This window comes from Suricata suricatta, chromosome 10 (genome assembly GCF_006229205.1).
Source record: "Suricata suricatta isolate VVHF042 chromosome 10, meerkat_22Aug2017_6uvM2_HiC, whole genome shotgun sequence".
NCBI classification, from domain to species: domain Eukaryota; kingdom Metazoa; phylum Chordata; class Mammalia; order Carnivora; family Herpestidae; genus Suricata; species Suricata suricatta.
In genome coordinates, this window is record NC_043709.1 from 64,596,524 (window position 1) to 64,615,493 (window position 18,970).

The following is an 18,970-nucleotide window of genomic DNA, read 5'->3' on the forward strand; positions in this document are numbered from 1 at the left end:
TTTCTGATTTTTCAAGTTAATTATAAAGTCCTGTTAATTTTTATAATGTTAACTGTTTTTATGTCTATCGGTGCATAGTCATCATCATAAAATTAAAAGAAGACAGAATAAAGAAGAAAATGATGATATTCTTATACAAACTGTTCAGAGATAAATAATCCTGTTGACATTTTAGGATTTTTTTCTGTGTGCAAATACATATCTTCAGTGAAACCCTATTAATTTTCTAAAATCATGCCTGTGTTTTTTTTCCCCTTCCTTATTTGTATTGCTAGTTTTTATTTCTTTATTTTTAAATGCCTGGATTATTAATTTTATTCTTTTTAAAAATTACCTTTTAATGAATTTCATTCTTTCTTCCTTCTGGTCCTACCTGGGACCAGATACCTTAAGCTGTACATTTTTTTCCTGAAATCTTTAGTATCACTCTTGAGTGTGTTTTTTAATGTTCATTTTATTTATTTTTGAGAGAGAGTGAGAGAGAGAGTGTGTGTGTATGAGTGTAAGCATGAGAGGGAGGAGGGATGAGAGAGGTAGAGACAGAGAATTCCAAGCAGGCTCCCCACTGCCATCTCAGAGCCCGACGCTGGGCTTGATCCCACGAACCATGAGATCATGACCAGAGTGAAATCAGACGTTCAACCAACTGAGCCACCCAGGTGCCCCTAGTGTCATTCTCTTGTTAAAGATCTTTTGTGTTCCACATCCCGTTATCTGTGTCACATACTCAGTTTAGTGTGCTTCCTGCTCTGATTCCCCATATCTTGTACAAGACAATTTTCCTCTGGTTCTGCTTTGTTTATCCTAAGGTGCAGAAATGTATATGCAGCTTGCTGCATACAACTGCAGCAAATATGAAGAAAGAATTATTATTGTGAATTGAATTTGTGGATAAAAATCTGTTCTAGCAAAGTAGCAGATAGTAGGGATACAAATAAGTATTAGAATGCTTGTCAGTTCTACTGAGTAAAGTGGATGTGTAAGTTGTATAAGAAATTATTTATGGTATTTCTGACTCCTGGCTCTTGCTATTGCCATCTTTGATTCATTGAAATATTCTTGTTAAGATTCAAGAGAATTCTTCCTGAGGTTTTCTAGATCATTACCAGGCTACATTTATGTCTTACTGCTCTAATCTTTTATATTGTTTAGTGATTGAATTTGTTACCTGCTTGTGTGTTGGCTTGAGATTCTTTTCCCCTTTAAGTACTTTTTGTATAGTCTCTTGAATAGAATAGTGTTTTTTCAATTCCCTTTTTTGAGATTTATGCTCCCCCACATATAAGTGTACTTGAGATAATTCATATTCAATAAAATGTATCCTTTTACAACATACAAGTCACTGGTTTTTAGTGTATTCACAAAGATGTGCAACCTTCATGGTGATCTAATTCCGCAACATTTATATCACCCCAGAAAGAAACTAATTATGCATTAGTGATCACTCCCATTCTTCTCTTCTTCTAGCTCCTGGCAACCACCAATTTCAATGTACTTCTTTTAAAAAAAGTATATAGAGGGCTGTGATATAAACTTAAGAAAGAATCTCATTTTAAATAGAAAACCAACTATTTACACCTAATAGTTTCTTGTATTAGGTAGCTAGTTGAAGGATTGGTTTTCAGGAGTAGATGTGAGTTAATGGGTAGGAGAGGGGAGGAAATTTTAGGTAGAAGAAAAGGCATTATCAAGAAGTGATGAAGTTGAGGCAAGCAAAGAACTTGGTTTGAGACTTCATTCTTTTTCAGATCTCCCTTGATCTAGGAATAAATAATATGATTTATTTTCTCTCATCCAGTCTGTGGCTCCAGCAGCCTTATTTCTAGCAGCTAAAGTAGAGGAGCAACCGAAAAAATTGGAACACGTCATCAAGGTAGCACATGCTTGTCTCCATCCGCAGGAATCACTTCCTGATACTAGGAGTGAGGTAAGGGATTAATTACACATATCTGTTTTTCTTTATCTTGATGATAATTTAATTTTGTAATTTTGATTTACTGCAAGTCAAAATGGGGGCTCTTAAATTTTGTTTTTTCCTTTACAAAAACATCAGAAACTTTATGGCAAAAGTTAATTGCATACATTATAGTAAAATTGGAAAACAGAGAAGAAAATCTATTTTAGATATAATTTGGACCTTGGATATATAAGTGAATCATTATTATGTTCAGCTTCTTTTCTTTTTTTTTTTCTTTTTTTTTTTTTCTTTTTATTTTATTTTATTTTTTTTGAGAGACAGAGAGACCATGTGAGCAGGGGAGGGTCAGAGAGAGAGGGAGACACAGAATCTGAAGCAGGTTCCAGGCTCTGAGATATCTGTCAGCATAGAGCTCAACGTGGGGCTCGAACCCACGAACCATGAGACCATGACCTGAGCTGAAGCCAGATGCTTAACCGACTGAGCCACCCAGGCGCCCCGTTCAGCATCTTTTCTATGAATAGCTACACATGCACATATTTTGTAGGTCTTTTTCACTTATACCCCAAATATTTTGATTATATATATATATATATATATATATATATTTATATATAATATATTTTAAGTTTATTTATGTCTTTTGAGAGAGAGATGGAGGGGCAGAGGGAGAGGGAGAAAGAGAATCCCAAGCAAACTATACGCTGTCAACATAGAGCCTGGCATGGGGCTCAAACTCCTGAACTGTGAGATCATGACCTGAGCCAGAACAAGAGATGATCACTTAACAGACTGACCCACCCAGGTGGCCCTCAAATATTTTTCCATCTTATTCTCCATTTTCTTTAAATGTTGAGACAATGTATTTCATTATATACATAGATAATCATTCATTCTCTGCTAAGGTAATTCCCAACTTTTAACCAGTATAGTTTTGTGAATAACATTCTTACAAATATATTTTTGTTATGAATTCTTTAAAAAAACCAGTCCATCACTTTTTTTTTTTTTTTACTTTTAAAGAACTTACAAAAGTTGTATATGCTTATTATAAAAGAACCCAGGGGTGCCTGGGTGGCTCAGTTGGTTGAGTATCCGACTTCGGCTCAGATCATGATCTCATGGTTTGTGAGTTCGAGCCCCGTGTTGGGTTCCGTGCTGACAGCCTAGAGCCTGGCGCCTGCTTCAGTTTCTGTGTCTACCCCTCTCTTTGCCCCTCCCATGATTATGCTCTGTCTCTCTCTCTCTCTCAATGATAGATAAATGTTTAAAAAATAATAAAAAAAAAAGAACTCAAAACATTTGGAGTGCCTGTGTGGCTCAGTTGGTTAAGCAACCAGCTTCAGTTCAGGTCATGATCTTGCCGTTCTTTTTTTATTTTTTTATTTTATTTAATTAATCATTTTTTTTAACATTTATTTATTTTTGAGATACAGAGAGTGACAGATCATGAGCAGGGGAGAGACACACAGAATTGAAAGCAGGCTCCAGGTGCTGAGCTGCCAGCATAAAGCCTGACACAGGCCTTTATCCCACAAACTGTGAGATCATGAACTGAGCCGAAGTCAGATGCTCAACTAAATGATCTTGCAGTTCTTAATTTGAGATCCTGCATCAGACTGTCTGCTGTCAGCACACAGCCTGCTTCAGATCCTCTGGCTCCCTCTCTCTGTGTCTCTCCCCTGGTCATGCGCTCTTTCAAAAAAAAACATAAAAGAAAAAAAAGAACCCAAACATTTAAGAATCATTTGAAGTAAAAGTTAAAGCTCATCTTTCTTCCTCTTAGCAAGATGTTACTGATTATAATTCCAGTATATATTCTGTCAGACCTTTGTCCTATGCATGTGCACATAGCTTTTTTTCCCTTCCATTTTTTTTTTTAATGTTTGTTTATTTTTGAGAGAGAGACACACACACACACACACAGAGTGTGAGCGGGGGAGGGTCAGAGAGAGAGGGAGACACAGAATCTGAAGCAGGTACCAGGCTCTGAGCTGTCAGCACAGAGCCTGATGCAGGGCTCGAACCCACAAACTGTGAGATCATGACGTGAGCCAAAGTCAGCCACTTAACCAACTGAGCCACCCAGGTACCCTCCTTCCATTTTTTAAAGAGGGGAAACTCTGTCCTGGCCTTAGAAGTCTGTGGTTGGGGGGTGGTGGGAGGGAGTTAGTTGCCTGGCTGGCTCAGTTGATTAAGTGTCCAACTCTTGGTTTTGGCTTAGGTCATGATCTCACGGTTTGTGAGTTCAAGCCCCATGTCAGGCTCTGCACTAGCCTGCTTGGAATCCTCTCTCTTCTTTTCCTGCCTCTTCCCTGCTTGTGTGCACTCTCTACAGCTCTCTTTCTCTCTCTCTCTCTCTCTCAAAATAAATAAACTTTAAAAAAAACTCTTGTTGGGGATTGACGAATTGTGAGAAACTTTGAGGTCTAACATTTGTTAAGTATGTAATCTATTGGTTTCTGTTATTAGATTAAGTCTCTTAGAATTGATACATAAGTCATCCTTTATTAAGTAGATAAATTTGTGTGTTTTGCTCATAATAAAGAAAGTAGTTTTTGAGGGGATTTTCATTTTGATAACGGCCCCTAATTATGTGAATTGTTTTACATAGCAGTGTCTTGACTTCATTTTCTCTTGGGTACAGCAATAGCTCTTACTGAAAGAGTTATTATTGCCCTGGACATTTTTTAGGTTTTAGACTAGTAAATGACACTGGTCCATAGAACTGACCAAATAAAACAAAATTTTATTTTAACAAAAACAAAAAAAAATTGTCACTTTTTTCTCTCTAAAGTGTCTTTATGTAACTTCTTACCTGAGGTTTTTTTTTTAAATCTTTTTAATGTTTGTTTATTTTTGAGAGACAGAGAGAGACTGTGCATGAGGGTGAGGGACAGAGAAAGAGAGAGAGGAAGGCACAGAATCCAAAGTGGGCTCCAGGCTCTGAGCTGTCAGCACAGAGCCTGACGTGGGGCTTGAACTCATGAACCGCAAGATCATGACTTGAGCCAAAATTGGACGCTTAACTGACTGAACCACCCAGGCACCCCTCACCTGAGTTTCTATTCCTCATGAGATGATGAATCGTAGGGGAACATATTTTCTTCACTATATGGAGAGAACTAGCATAGTTTAAGTCTTTGTAGGACTTACCCAAGATCCTAAAGTGGAAAACTCATTACAGTATTGATCTAACTCCTCCCTCAGTCTCATTCTAGAGGTCTAGACCATTCTTCTCCAATAGAAACATAATGGGAGTCATGTGTAGTTAAAACTTTTTGGCTTTTCATTGAACTTCATTTAAAATCTTTATTAAAAAAATAAAATATTCATTTAAAAGAAGAAGTTAATTTTAATGTTTTATAGAATATTTAACCCCAAATATCATATCAGCATAAAATAAATATTAAAACATTAATGAGGTAATTTACATTGTTGCTTTTTAATTAAGTCTTTAAAATTTGGTGTATATTCTATTACACATTTGGATTTAGCTACGTATCAAGTGCTCGTAGCCATGTATGGAGAGTGGCTATAGTATTGGCTGGTACAAATCTGAGAATTTTTTTGTTAGTGTATTCCCTTTTCCTTTGAACTCTTATAATTTTTAGAAATCTACCTCAATTGGGAAGATTTATCAGTAGTTAAATGTTTGATAGTGCCTATATACTATAAGAAGGGTCTAGAGATGTATTTTGATGATGTTGAAAAAGATGTATGTATTTTTAATTATCTTGTGTCTACATCACAAATATTCTTGAAAGTGAACCAAATCTCTCTGGTGCTTTTCTTTAGCCAATTATGAATAAAGTGTTATTTTTCAATATACCACTTTCTTAAGAGGAGACTTTGTGCTGAATAGATTATATTTCAGTTCCTTTTCTATCTCCTAAATCCATTCCTGCCTTTAGTTGCCTTGGTTCCCCTGGAAGGGGTTGTTAGAATTGTTTACACTTTATATATTGTACTTTTTGGGGAATAATTTATCTGTCCTTTTACCTGCAGGCTTACCTGCAACAAGTTCAAGATCTGGTGATATTAGAAAGCATAATTCTGCAGACTTTAGGTAAGTTTATTTTTTTAAATATTAAAAAATGAATGTAATATATTTTAGAATTTGCAAAATAGGAAACAGGAAGGAAATCTCTAGTGAAAGTTTTTACAGATTATAGAGGTTATAGAGTGTGAAGAATGCAGGTGTAGCTGACCTATGGAGAAGGAGTTAGCAGGGCTTTTTAAATTCTGGGTTCATGATTTGCTTTTTAAGGTTTGTCAATTAAAAACATATTTTTTTAATGTTGATTTTTGAGGAAGAGAGACACAGAGTGTGAGCAGGTGAAGGCCAGAAAGAGAGGGAAACACAGATTCTGAAGCAGGCTCCAGGCTCTGAGCTGTCAGAGATCAAGACCTGAGCCAGAGTTGGATGCTTAACTGACTGAGCCACCCAGGCACCCCCAGTCTTTAATTCTCTGATAAATAATGGTAGAAACTAAAGAACTTTTTTCCTTTATGGATTTTTATGATCTGTTTGTCATTATATTTAGATAATAGCATTATTTTTAAAATTGGTAATCAGTGTTTGGGACAGCAGAGTGGAGGTAGAGAAATTCAAGCTATTGTGGTTGATGGGCAATACTGATGAAGTTTTATTTTTACTTTTATCAGAGACACTGCCTTTAAAAGCTTAACAAATATGGAAAATAAAGATTTTTCATAGGTCTTTTGGGCTCTTTTCTCTTCTCTGGGTAGGAGAACATTTCCCGAGTCATGTTGGAAAGTTACTGGTATAGCTATATTTTATTGCATGTCTGTACACACAGTTCTCCAAAGCTTATCTTTGCAGTTAATTTCTTTTAATTAGGTTTTTACTTTAAATTATCTTCAAAGTAACCATATTTTAGGGGACAATGGCATTTTTCTGGTGGAATAAATTTTTATTAATAATGTGGAAGCCAATAAGATTTAATTTGCATGAATCATCCATCTAGGATAATTTACATCATATAAATTTCTCAGTAGAATTTTTAAATTTTATCTAGAAAATTTTACTTATACATGGAAAAAAAAACTTACTAACAATTTTTGTAGACCCACCGATTTCTTCTTAAGTAATTTTGGTAAAGACCATTGGGGTTAGATACATGACTACTGCTCATTGTAAGTTAGAATGTTGAAAAGGAACAAAACTGAGGTAAAAGGAGTAGTTTTTTTTTTTTTAATTTGTTTCTTTTGAGAGAAAGAGCGTGAGCAGGGGAGGGGTAGAGAGAGAGGGGAAGAGAGGATCCTAAGCAACCTCCACACTGTCAGCACAGAACCCTGTGTGGGGTTCCAGCTTATGAACCCTGAGATCGTGACCCAAGCCAAGATGCTTAACTGACTGAGCCACCCAGGTGCCCCAAGAGGAGTAAATTTTCTCAAGGTTAAGCTTTAGAAGTCATCACTTGAGTGACTATTTATTCTAACCTTATATTCTATTGTCCCTAAAAAGTGTTTTCTGTTTAGAGCTTATTGGTTCCTCAAGTGTCTTAAGAGTGCATTAGCTTTATTATTTAGCTCAAAATATAAGTGTCATTGAAGATCATATGTCTTAGAGAAGAGCATGCTGTGTATGTTATGTGACCCTCTTAGCCTCTGAAGAGCAATTTTGGGAGAGGAAAATGAGGGAGGCCTTTAATGATGGCTTAGATGACAGAAGTATAAAATGACTCCAGTATCTTTAATTTTTTAACTCGTTATTTTATCTTTTAAAGGATTTGAACTGACAATTGATCACCCACATACACATGTGGTAAAGTGCACTCAACTGGTAAGAGGTAAGGAATCCCAACTTGAAAGGGCCGTCTTAAATTGTTTTACCATTTACTAGCTATGATTTATTTATGGTGGACAAATATATAACAGCTATTTTGCCTAGAAGTTAAATTGAAAGGACTACCTGGCTTAAATCAAAATGAATGTTTTTAACTTGGGATTTTATTTTATTTTATCAAAAAAAGTTTTTTTAATGTTTATTTTTGAGAGAAAAAGAGAAAGAGTCCAAGTGGGGGGTGGCAGAGAGAGGGGGAGAGACAGATCTGAAGCAGGCTCCAGGCTCTGAACTGTCAGCACAGATTCTGATGCAGGGCTAGAACGCATGAACTGTGAGGTCATGGCCTGAGCCAAAGTCGGAGTCTCAATCTATTGAGCTACCCAGGTACCCCTCTAACGTGGGATTTTGAAGTTGTGTTGGTCAGACACCTAACCTAGACTGAGCCACTCAGGTGCTCTGAGTTTTTTTTTTTAATATTTATTTTTGAGAGAGAGAAAAAGAGAAAGAACCTGCACATGGGATAGGGTCAGAGAGAGAGGAGGCATAGAATCTGAAGCAAGCTTCGTGCTGTCAGCACAGAGCGTGACTCGGAGCTTAAACTCACAAACCAGAAGGTCATGACTTGAGCTTAGGTCAGCACTTAACCCACTGAGCCACCTAGGTGCCCTGGGTTCTTAAAATTTTTAAGAAAAATTCTCCAGTTAAAGAGAATTAGTCTCGAGAATGTTTGTCAGAGCCTGGAGCAGACAAGCTGATATTACAAAGTCAAATCTTGAGTATCTAATAGCAGTTTAAGGATATTTTGGGAGTGGTGATCTTAATTTGATTCTAGGGTTGATTGTCCTAGACAGCTTTTTTTTTTTTAAATAGTTTATTTTCAACTAGACAGCTTTTTATAGGCCACTCAGAGGATCATTTAGAATTTATTTGATTTATTTCCATGATTGACAAACCTTTGGCAGAACTTTCCTTTTTATTCTAATTTGACTTAGTAGTTATAATTGCTTGAAACCTTGTTTAATAGGAGTAGCATTATCTAGACACTTGTGCAATGAAGTACCTTTTTGTTTTGTAGATGAAACTGATAATTTGCCTTATTTTATATTTTGCTAATATGTGCTTCATCTCTAAATTCCCAAAATTTCCCCAGGTTCTTTATATTTTGAAAGCATGAGAAGGTTTATATTGAGCTAGGATAAGGTTAAACAGAGGTGAATATATGCCAGTATTGAAAACTAAGTTTTAGGGGCACCTGGGTAGCTCAGTCGGTTGGGTGTCATGATCTCACGGTTCATGGGTTTGAGCTCTGTGCTGACAGCTTGGAGCCTGCTTCAGATTCTATGTCTCCCTCTCTCTTTCTCTCTCTCTCTCTCTCTCTCTCTCTCTCTCTCTCTGCCCCTCCCCTGATCAATGGTCTCTCTCGGTCTCTCAAAAATTAATAAAATGTTAAAAATTTTTTTTTAATGAAAAGATTAAGTTTTAAGAAAGAGTAAAATTTGCTTAATTTACCGAGAACAATTTTTTTGAGAAAGAGGGATGTGTTGTATTTTTCCCCCTTCATTGTGGTACATCAGTATTTCATGTTATTTGATGAATTGGGGTCTGAATCACGGGCTACTCAGTTAAAAACCAATTTTTTAATTAAAACACAAATCACTTTTGCCAAATATATCAAGATATTCTGGGTTCTGATATTGCTTCCAAATTTGTTTATCTTTCAGTTCAGTATTTCTCAGTGAACCCTTGCATCAGAGTTTCTGGGTTACCTGTTAAAAATGCTGTGTCCTTCTCCAAACACACTGAGTCACACTACAGGGAGGATGTCCAAGAATTGTTTTTTTTTTTAATTAAAAAAGGTTTTTTTTAATGTTAATTTATTTTTGAGAGAGAGACACAGAGTGTGAGCAGGGGACAGTCAGAGAGAGAGGGAGACAGAACCAGAAGCAGGTCCCAGGCTCTGAGCTGTCAGCACAGAGCCTGACGCGGGGCTCAAACCCACAAACTGTGAGATCAGGACCTGAGCTGAAGTCGGCCGCTTAACCGACTGAGCCACCCAGGCGCCCCAGGAATTGGGTTTTAATACTTGGTGTGCAGAATAAAGTTTGAGTTCCTAGTTACTATAATAACAAATTACTAATTTGTCTTCGGTAGAATGTTAAACAGGTGATCAGGGATCCTGTCTTCCTTATTTGTTATGATAGTCTCTACTGGAAATATTAAATGTTCACTAAATAATTATTGAGAATGAATGGAACTAATATCTTTTTCCCTACCCCCCACCTTTGTTTTTTTTTTTTTTTTTAGCAAGCAAGGACTTAGCGCAGACTTCTTACTTCATGGCAACCAACAGGTTTATATTTTAATATTCTTCCTTTCTGTTCTGGGATAGGACTTTACTTGGGTTGGAATTGTCACTTTTTGAGGGGTATATGGAAAGATACAGGTCTGGCACTTAGTAAACTAGAACCTGGAGACTCAGGATGGATCTTTGATCCAATGTGTTACAGAAATTCTCTGGTAAATGTTGATTTTTCTGTACAGTTTTCATACTATACCTTAACTTTCCATGCTTTTTAATTTGCTAAGGTAATATAATTATGCAGTACTGGTTGTTTGGTAGTCCACTCAATTCTACATGTCTTACTTTGCTTTAAAATATCCAAGGGCATAGTTCTGTAAGTTTAGGTAAACTTGGGGCTCATTGACAGTGACTGAGAATCTAATATAGAGGATTCTGCAATAATTAAGATACTGAAAAGACTTCCTCTTTCTTCCCCTATTGCCAGATAAATAGGCATGTATGTGTATAAAGAGTTGTAATACTTTCTCTTCTTCCCTTTTTGAAACAAAAATAATAGATAATTTTCATTACCAAATTACTTGCTCATTCTCATCTCTGATTGTTCATAGAAACCAAAGATACTCCTGTTGACTGTCAGGGCTAAGAAGTTTGCTTTTACAGCCTGATAGGCATTTTTGAAGTAAACCATCAATCAAGCACATTCATAATTTAGAGAGTGATTGTCTATTCATTATTTTAAATAGACCAGACCTGTGATTGGCAAGAGACAAGATAATTTTAAGGGGGTTTTAAGTATTTGATTTTGGGATTACACATAGCCAAAAATCTTAAAATTTTCCATAAGGACTAAGCTTCTTCTCAGGATAATAGACCTTTATTTTAAAAAACAGTTCTCTGTTTGGTTTTGGTGTTGGTCCTAGTCCTGGTTATCCGTCAATAAGTGGATTGAATGATGTGTAGCCAAAAAATTTAGAAATGTTACCTGGGCAGGTGGGTTAATGCAAAATCCTGTTGAGTACTGAATCAGAGCACTGGATATTTCTTGCCCTTTTTTACTCTCCATTGTGGGTTGTTTTTTTTTTTTAAACTTTTTCTTTTTAAATAATGGAGAGTTTTAACTTTGGGTTCAGAATTGAGAGCTCATGACACTCTCTTGTTTCCTTCCCTCTGATGTCAGCCTGCATTTGACCACATTTAGCCTGCAGTACACACCTCCTGTGGTGGCCTGTGTCTGCATTCATCTGGCTTGCAAGTGGTCCAACTGGGAGATCCCAGTCTCAACTGATGGGAAGCACTGGTGGGAGTATGTTGACGCCACTGTGACCTTGGAACTTTTAGATGGTAAGTTTTAGAGTAAGGGACCTTGGAAAGCACTTGCACTTGATCTGTCACATTCCTGGCCCAAAGTGACTTGATTCAGATGGAAATAGTTAGTCGAGGTTATTCTTGTTTTTTACTTGTGCTCTGAGTTTTTCTTAAACGTTCTATTTCATTTGTAGAACTGACACATGAATTTCTACAGATTCTGGAGAAAACCCCCAACAGGCTCAAACGAATTCGGAATTGGAGGGTAAGAATTTTTGCTGTCAGTTTGTGGTACAAAACCACTTTTTCTTGTGACTGCACAGTGAATGTACCAGAATTCGATACGTACTTCAGGTTTAGAATTTTCCTTTTCTCATGACTTCAACCAACTTTATAGCTTGGGTTCTGGCCCAAAAGTCAATGGTGGTAGGTAATAGCAGGATTTGTTTTGTGTTTTGTAACACCTGTGATATAGTCAGTTAGCAACATTGGTTGAGTGTTTTCTATGTGGAGACCATTAGGGGAAAAATATGGCTTCTCTGAGTTATAAAGTATTGGCTTCTGAAAGAGGAAAGATAAGAGTTACAAGCTTAGAGCTGGTATCATTCTGTCTTTGAAATTATTTGCTTAAAAAAATGTTTTTAATGTTTATTTTTGAAAGAGAGAGAATGCACAAGCAAGTAAGGGTAGAGAGAGAGGGAGACACAGAATCTGAAGTAGGCTCAGGCTCTGAGCTGTCAGCACAGAGCCTGACATGGGGCTTGAACTCACAAACCACGAAATCATGACCTGATCCGAAGTCTGAGCCACCCAGTCACCCTGACATTATTTGCTTTTTTAATTGGATTAAAAATTTTTTTTAATGTTTGTTTATTTTTGAGACAGAGATGAGTGGGGGAGGATCAGAGAGAGAAAACACAGAATCTGAACCAGGTTCCAGGCTCTGAGCAGTCAGCACAGAGCCTGATGTGGGACTGAAACCCGTGGACCGTATGATCATGACCTGAGCTGAAGTTGGACGCTTAACCAACTGAGCCACCCAGACGCCCCTTTTTAAATGGATTTTAGAACTTTGTTTTTTATATAGATGGCAGGCTAAAGTTGTATTTCAGATATTTTTCAAAATCTTACTTTTGCATTACGGAATCATTCTTTTTCCCTCAGTATCAGAAAGTTCGTTCAAAAATGTTCCCTGCCTTCTCAGAAATCCAGATTGATAAACTTAATTTCATTCTTCTGAGTTCAATGAATTGTAGAAGATGAGTTTGCCTAGGATTCACAAGAGGCTTGAGAGTACATAGGTCATCATGGTAATCATATGACACCTCAACAATATTTCTGGAATTTGCTTTTGGACTAACTGCTGTCATAAGCAGTTATAAGGCATAGACATTCATGAATGGATTTTAGATATGCACAGATTTGTTTTTTTAATTGCCTTGTAGCAGTGGTATAGATTAACTTTTTTTGGCAGGTGATAGAACACTTAAGATATATTCTTTTAGCAAATTTTTGCATATACAGTACTATACTGTTAAACTACAGACATTACATTGTACAGTAGGTCTCTAGGATTTACCTTGTATGACTGACCCTTTGTACCTTTGACTAACATATCCTTGTTTTCCCCCTTCCCCAGGCCATTATCTATTCTGTCTATATGATTTAACTATTTTAGATTTCTCATATAAGTGAAATCATGCAGTGTTTTTGTCTTTCTGTGTCTTAGCATATTTCACAGCAAAAGGCCTTCCAGATTCATTCATATTGTGGCAGATGGATGGATTTCCATCTTTATTTTTTAATTGTAGTAAAATCCATATAACATAAAAGTTACCATCTTAACTATTTTTAAATGTATAGTTCAGTAGTATTAAATAAATTCATACCATTGTGTAACCATCATTACCATTCATCTCCATAATGCTTTTCATCTTGTAAAACTGAAACTTTATACCTGTTAAATAACTACCTATCCCCCTCCTCTAGCCTCTGACAGCCACAATTATACTTTCTGTCTTTATGATTTGACTACTCTAAGTACCTCATATAAATGGAATCGTACAGTATTTCTTTTGTGGCTTATTTCACTTCGCATAATGTTCTAAAGGCTCATCCATGTTGTAGCATATTGTAGAGTTTTGTTTCTTTTAAAGGCTGAGTGATAGTTCATTGTATGTATGTACCACATTTTACTTATCTATTCATCTATTGATGGACACTTCGGTTGCTTCCATATTTTAGCTATTGTGAATAATGCTGCTGTGAACATGGGTGTACAGGTATCTCTTCAAGACCTTGCTTTTGATTCTTTTAGTTATATAGCCAGAAGTAGAATTGCTGGATTACATGGTAGTTCTGTTTTTAATTTCAAGTTTTTGAAGTGATTTTTAAATTTTTAAATTAGAAAAATAAAAAAATTTTTAAGTTCGGGTTGTTCTTTTTGTTACCTGTGCCATTGATGTCATATCTAGGAAGTTGCCAAATCCACTGTTGTGAAGCTTTTGTCCTGTGTTTTCTTCTGAGAAGTCTTCTATCCATTTTTGAGTTGATATTGTATATGCTGTTAGGTAAGGGTCCAATTTCATTATTTTGCACATGGATATCTAGTTTCCCTAGTACTGTTTATTGAAATGACTATCCTGGGGCTCCTGGGTGGCTCTCTCTGTTAAGCATCCGACTTTGCCTCAGGTCATGATGTCGTGGTTCATGGGTTTGAGCCTCACACTGGGCTCTGTGCTGACAGCTCAGAGCCTAGAGCCTGCTTCAGATTCTGTCCCCTGTCTTAGTCCCTCCCCTGCTTGCGCTCTGTCTCTCCCTCTCTCAAAATAAATAAACTTAAAAAAAAAAAAAAAAAAAGACCATCCTTTTCCTGTTGAATGGTCTTGGCACCTTTGGCAAAAATCATTTGACCATATATTGCAAGGGTTTATTTCTGGGCTTTCTATTCTGTTACATTGTCTCTTTATGCCAGTATCACATGTATTACTGTTCAGTGATTACTGTAGCTTTGTAGTAGTTTTGAAATCAGGAAGTGTGAGGGGTGCCTGGGTGGCTCAGTCCGTTAAACCTCTGACTTCGGCTCAGGTCAGATCTCACGGTTGTGGGTTCGAGCCCCGCTAGCTCAGAGCCTGGAGCCTGCTTCTAGTTCTGTGTCTCCTTCTCTCTCTTTGCTCCTCCCCCTCTCATGCTCTGTCTCTGTATCAAAAATAAATAAAACATTAAAAAAATTTTTAAAAAAAAGAAAGAAATCAGGAAGTGTGATTTATCCAGTTTTGTTCTTCACTTTCAAATTGTTTTGGCTCTTTGGGGTCCTTTGAGATCCCATATGAATTTAGGGTAGCCTTTTCTATTTCTGCAAAAAAAAACATCATTGGGATTTTGATAGGGATTGCATTGAATTTGTAGATTACTTAGGGTAATAATACTCACATTTTACCAATATTAAATCTTTGAATCCAGAACATGGGATGAGTTTTCCATTTATGTCTTACTGAATTTCTTTCAGCAGTGTTTAGCAGTTTTAATGGTACAGGTTTTTCTCTTCCTTGGTTAAATCATTAGGGGTTTTTTTTTATGCTATTGTAAATAGAATTGTCATAATTTACAGATTGTTCATATATAGAAATTCAACTGAATTTTATATGTTGAGTTTGTATCCTGCTACTTTGCTGAATTCATCTGTTGTAACTTTTATGAGAAAGTGAGAAAGTGCACATGCATGCAAGCAGGTGAGGGACAGAGAGGGACATTGTGTTGAGCCTGATGTGGGGCTGGATCCCACGACACTAGAATCATGACCTGAGTTGATTACCTAGTTGTGATGAGAACTTCTAGTACTTTGTTGAATAGGAGTGGGCATCCTTGCCTTTTTCTAGATCTTAGCAGAAAAGCTTTTAGTTTTTCACTGTTGAATATGCCATTTCCTGTGGGTTTTTCATACATGGCTTTTATTTTTGGGTAGTTTCCTTCTGTTCCTAGTTTGTTAGGTGTTTTTATTATGAAAGGGTGTTGAGTTTTGTCAGATGCTTTTTCTGTATCTAGACAATCATGTAGTTTTTTTTTCCTTTATTGTGTTTATGTGGTATATTGCATGGGTGATTTTTGTATGTTGAACCATTCTTGCATTTCATGGATGAATCCTACTTAGTCGTAGTGTATAATCTTCTTGGTATGTTGCTAATCAACTCAGTTTGTTAGTGTGTTGTTGAGAATTTTTACATCATTGGTCATAAGGGATATTGGTCTATAGTGTTCTTTTTTTAATGTTTATTTTTGAGAGAGAGAGAGAGAGCAAGAGCATGCATGAGTAGTGAAGGGTCAGAGAGAGACAGAGACACAGAATCCGAAGCAGGCTCCAGGCTCTGAGCTGTCAGCACAGCCTGACATGGAGCTCGAACTCAAGAACCGTGAGATTGTGAACTAAGCTAAAGTTGGACGTTTAACTGATGAGCCACCTACGTGCCCCTAGTTTTCTTGAAGTGTCTTTGTCTGGCTTTGATATCAGGGTAACGCAAGCCTCACAGAATGAGCTGAAAGATGTTCCCTCCTCTTAAAATTTTTGGGAAATTTTAAAAAAGATTGGTGTTGGGGCGCCTGGGTGGCTCAGTTGGTTAAGCGTCCAGATTCGGCTCAGGTCATCATCTCATGGTTTGTGGGTTCAAGCCCTGCATGGGGCTCTGTGCGGACTGCTAGCTCAGAGCCTGGAACCTGTTTCAGATTCTGTGTCTCCCTCTCTCTCTGACCCTCCCCTGCTCGTGCTGTCTGTCTCTCAAAAAATAAATAAATAACAGGAAAAAAATAAAAAAAAAAAAAAGATTGGTGTTACTCTAAATTGTTGAGATTTACTAGTGGAGCCATCAGGTCCAGGGCTCTTCTTTGTTGGGAGATTTTTTTATGATTGATTCAGCCTCCTAACTAGTTACAGATCTATTTAGATTTTCTATTCTTTATGGTTTATTATTGGTAGGTTTCTAGAAATTTGTCCATTTCATCTAGATTATCTTTTTTAAAATCTTTTTTATATAACCTGGAAAAAAACTTGTACATGTGACTCAAATAGATATTTCTAAGAATGTTCTAGAAACATTGGTCTTCCTAGCAAAAATTGGGGCAAAAATATCAGCAATAAAATGAGACTATAAAATTGTGAAATATGCAAGCAACAGAATATTACACAGGAGTGAAAACTCAGTGAATGATAGCTCTATGCAACATCCTGTGTGAATCTTGGAAGCATAACATTGAGTGAAATCAAGTTGCTTAAGTGTCTGTAAAAAAAAAAAATAAAAGAAAAATAAAAAATCTTTTTTATGTCTTTATTTTATTTTGAGAGAGAGACAGAGAGTGAACAGAGGAGAGGCAGAGAGAGAGGGAGACACAGAATCCAACGCAGGCTCCAGGCTGCAAGCTGTCTGCATAGAGCCCGACATGGAGCTTGAACCCATGGACCATGAGATCATGATCTGAGCTGAAGTTGGACGCCTAACCAACTGAGCCACCCAGGCGTCCCTTTCATCTAGATTATTTAATTTGTTGGCATACAATTGCTCAGAGTATTCTTATAATCCTTTTTATTATTTTTTAAATTTTTTTAATGTTTTATTTATTTTTGAGAGAGAAAGACAGTGTGAGCAGGGTAAAGGTCAGAGAGAGAGGGAGACACAGAATCCGAAGACAGGCTTGGCTCTGAGCTAGCTGTCAGCACAGAGCCCGACGTGGGGCTTGAACCCACAAACCACGAGATCATGACCTGAGCTGAAGCTGGACGCTCAACGACTAAGCTACCCAGTTGCCCCTCAAAGGCTTTAAAATAACTCCTAAAGGAGCGCCTGGGTGGCTCAGTCGGTTAAGTGTCTGACTTTCATCTAGGTCATGATCTCACGGTTTGTGAGTCTGAGCCCCACAAATAAAGGACTCTTTATCTCTCTCAAAGTAAGTAATATTAAAAAAATAAAAATAAAAACAAATAGCTTATAACTGCCTTTGTTTTCTACATGATTTAAAAAAGACTAATACATTTTAAGGAAAGAAACACAATTATTAGTGTAAAAGCATTACTATAACTTTGGCTAGTAACTCAAATCTAAATTTCTATATAACTTAAGGGCCTAATGCACCTAAAAGGATTATTATTTTATGTTCTGGGGGCAGGTAATGTTTAAAGATACAACTTTGTGACAGCCAACAATCAAAAGATGTGGGAATGCAGCTATATAAAGGAGTTTTGTGTTACTGAAGTTAAGCCAATATAAATTCAAATTAGTATAACTTTATATCAAATGTAATTCTCATGGTAACTACAAAGAAAATAGCTGTAAAATATACACAAGAGGAAATGAGAAAGGAATTCGAAATTTTCACTATGGAAAAATCACCTAAAAGAAGACAGTAATGCAGGAAATCCAGGACAAAAAAAAAAAAAACTACAAGGCATATAGAAAACAAGTAGCATAAGCATAGTGATATCATCTATAATTACTTTTAAGTATAACTAGATTAAATTCTCCAGTAAAGAAATTGTCCAAAAGCATAAAAACATATGATCCAACTACATGCTGTCTACAAGCAACTGAGATCCTGAGACCCAAATTGATTGAAAATAGAAATAGACACCATGCAAACAGCACCCAAAAGCCTGGCTAGTGGCTATACATTTTTTCTTTAAGGTTCTAACTTTTTTTCTTTTAAGTTTATTTATTTTGAGAGAGAGAGCATGCATGCATGTGCATGCAAATGGGGGAGGAGCAGAGAGAGAATCCCAAGCCTACTCCATTCTATCAGCTTGGAGCCAAATGCAGAGCTCGAACTGCCAAACCATGAGATAATGACTTGAGCCAGAACAGAGTCAGAAGCTTCACCAACTGAGCTACCCGGGCGCCCCCTACCCACCAAGGGTGGCTATGCTTATATGAGACAAAATACACTTTTGAGAGAGACAGCGTGAGCAGAGGGTCAGAGAGAGGGAGACACAGAATCCGAAGACAGGCTCCAGGCTCTGAGCTAGCTGTCAGCACAGAGCCCGATGCGGGGCTCAAACCCACAAACTGTGAGATCATGACCTGAGCCAAAGTCGGACACTTAACCAACTGAGCCATCCAGGCGCCTCAAACAAAAAAGCTTTTAAAATAAAAAAGGTTTCAAGAGAAGGACATTATTGATTATTAATTATTAATAATCGGCTCAAAAAGCAGTTATAATGATTATAAACATTTAGACACCCAATAAAAGACCATCAAAATATATGAAGCAAAAACTGATAGAATTGAAGAAATAAGAGTTTTACGAGACTTCATTATCTACCCACAACAATGGACAGAACAAGCCAACAAAAGGAAACAGAACTTAAAAAATAAACCTACTAGATCTAACAGACATATATGAACACTGTACCCAACAAACACTGTAAACATTCTTCTCAAGTACACATAGGGCATTTACTAGGATAGACCATATGTAACGCCACAAACTAGTCTCAAGAAATTTTTAAAAGACCGATACCATACAAATTAACTTTTCTGACCACAACAGGATAAAGTTAGAAATCAGTAACAAAAGGAAAACTGGAAAATTTACAAAATTGTAGAAATTAAACAGCACTTTTTAAAAATGTTTACTTATTTAAGAGAAAAAG

General features: G+C 36.7%; 1 protein-coding gene across 3 annotated transcripts in view; it reads left to right on the forward strand.

Annotated features, from left to right (window-relative positions):
- CCNT1 (cyclin T1) overlaps positions 1-18,970 on the forward strand; it is a 31,400-nt gene that overhangs the window by 7,578 nt on the left and 4,852 nt on the right. The window contains exons 3-8 of one of the 3 annotated variants that reach the window (XM_029955959.1): positions 1,799-1,927; positions 5,927-5,987; positions 7,672-7,734; positions 10,035-10,080; positions 11,210-11,373; positions 11,532-11,602. In XM_029955959.1, coding sequence (XP_029811819.1) covers positions 1,799-1,927; positions 5,927-5,987; positions 7,672-7,734; positions 10,035-10,080; positions 11,210-11,373; positions 11,532-11,602 — 534 coding nt within the window. The remainder of the gene's footprint in view (positions 1-1,798; positions 1,928-5,926; positions 5,988-7,671; positions 7,735-10,034; positions 10,081-11,209; positions 11,374-11,531; positions 11,603-18,970) is intronic. The other 2 variants (XR_003914969.1, XM_029955960.1) reach the window with 2 other exon arrangements.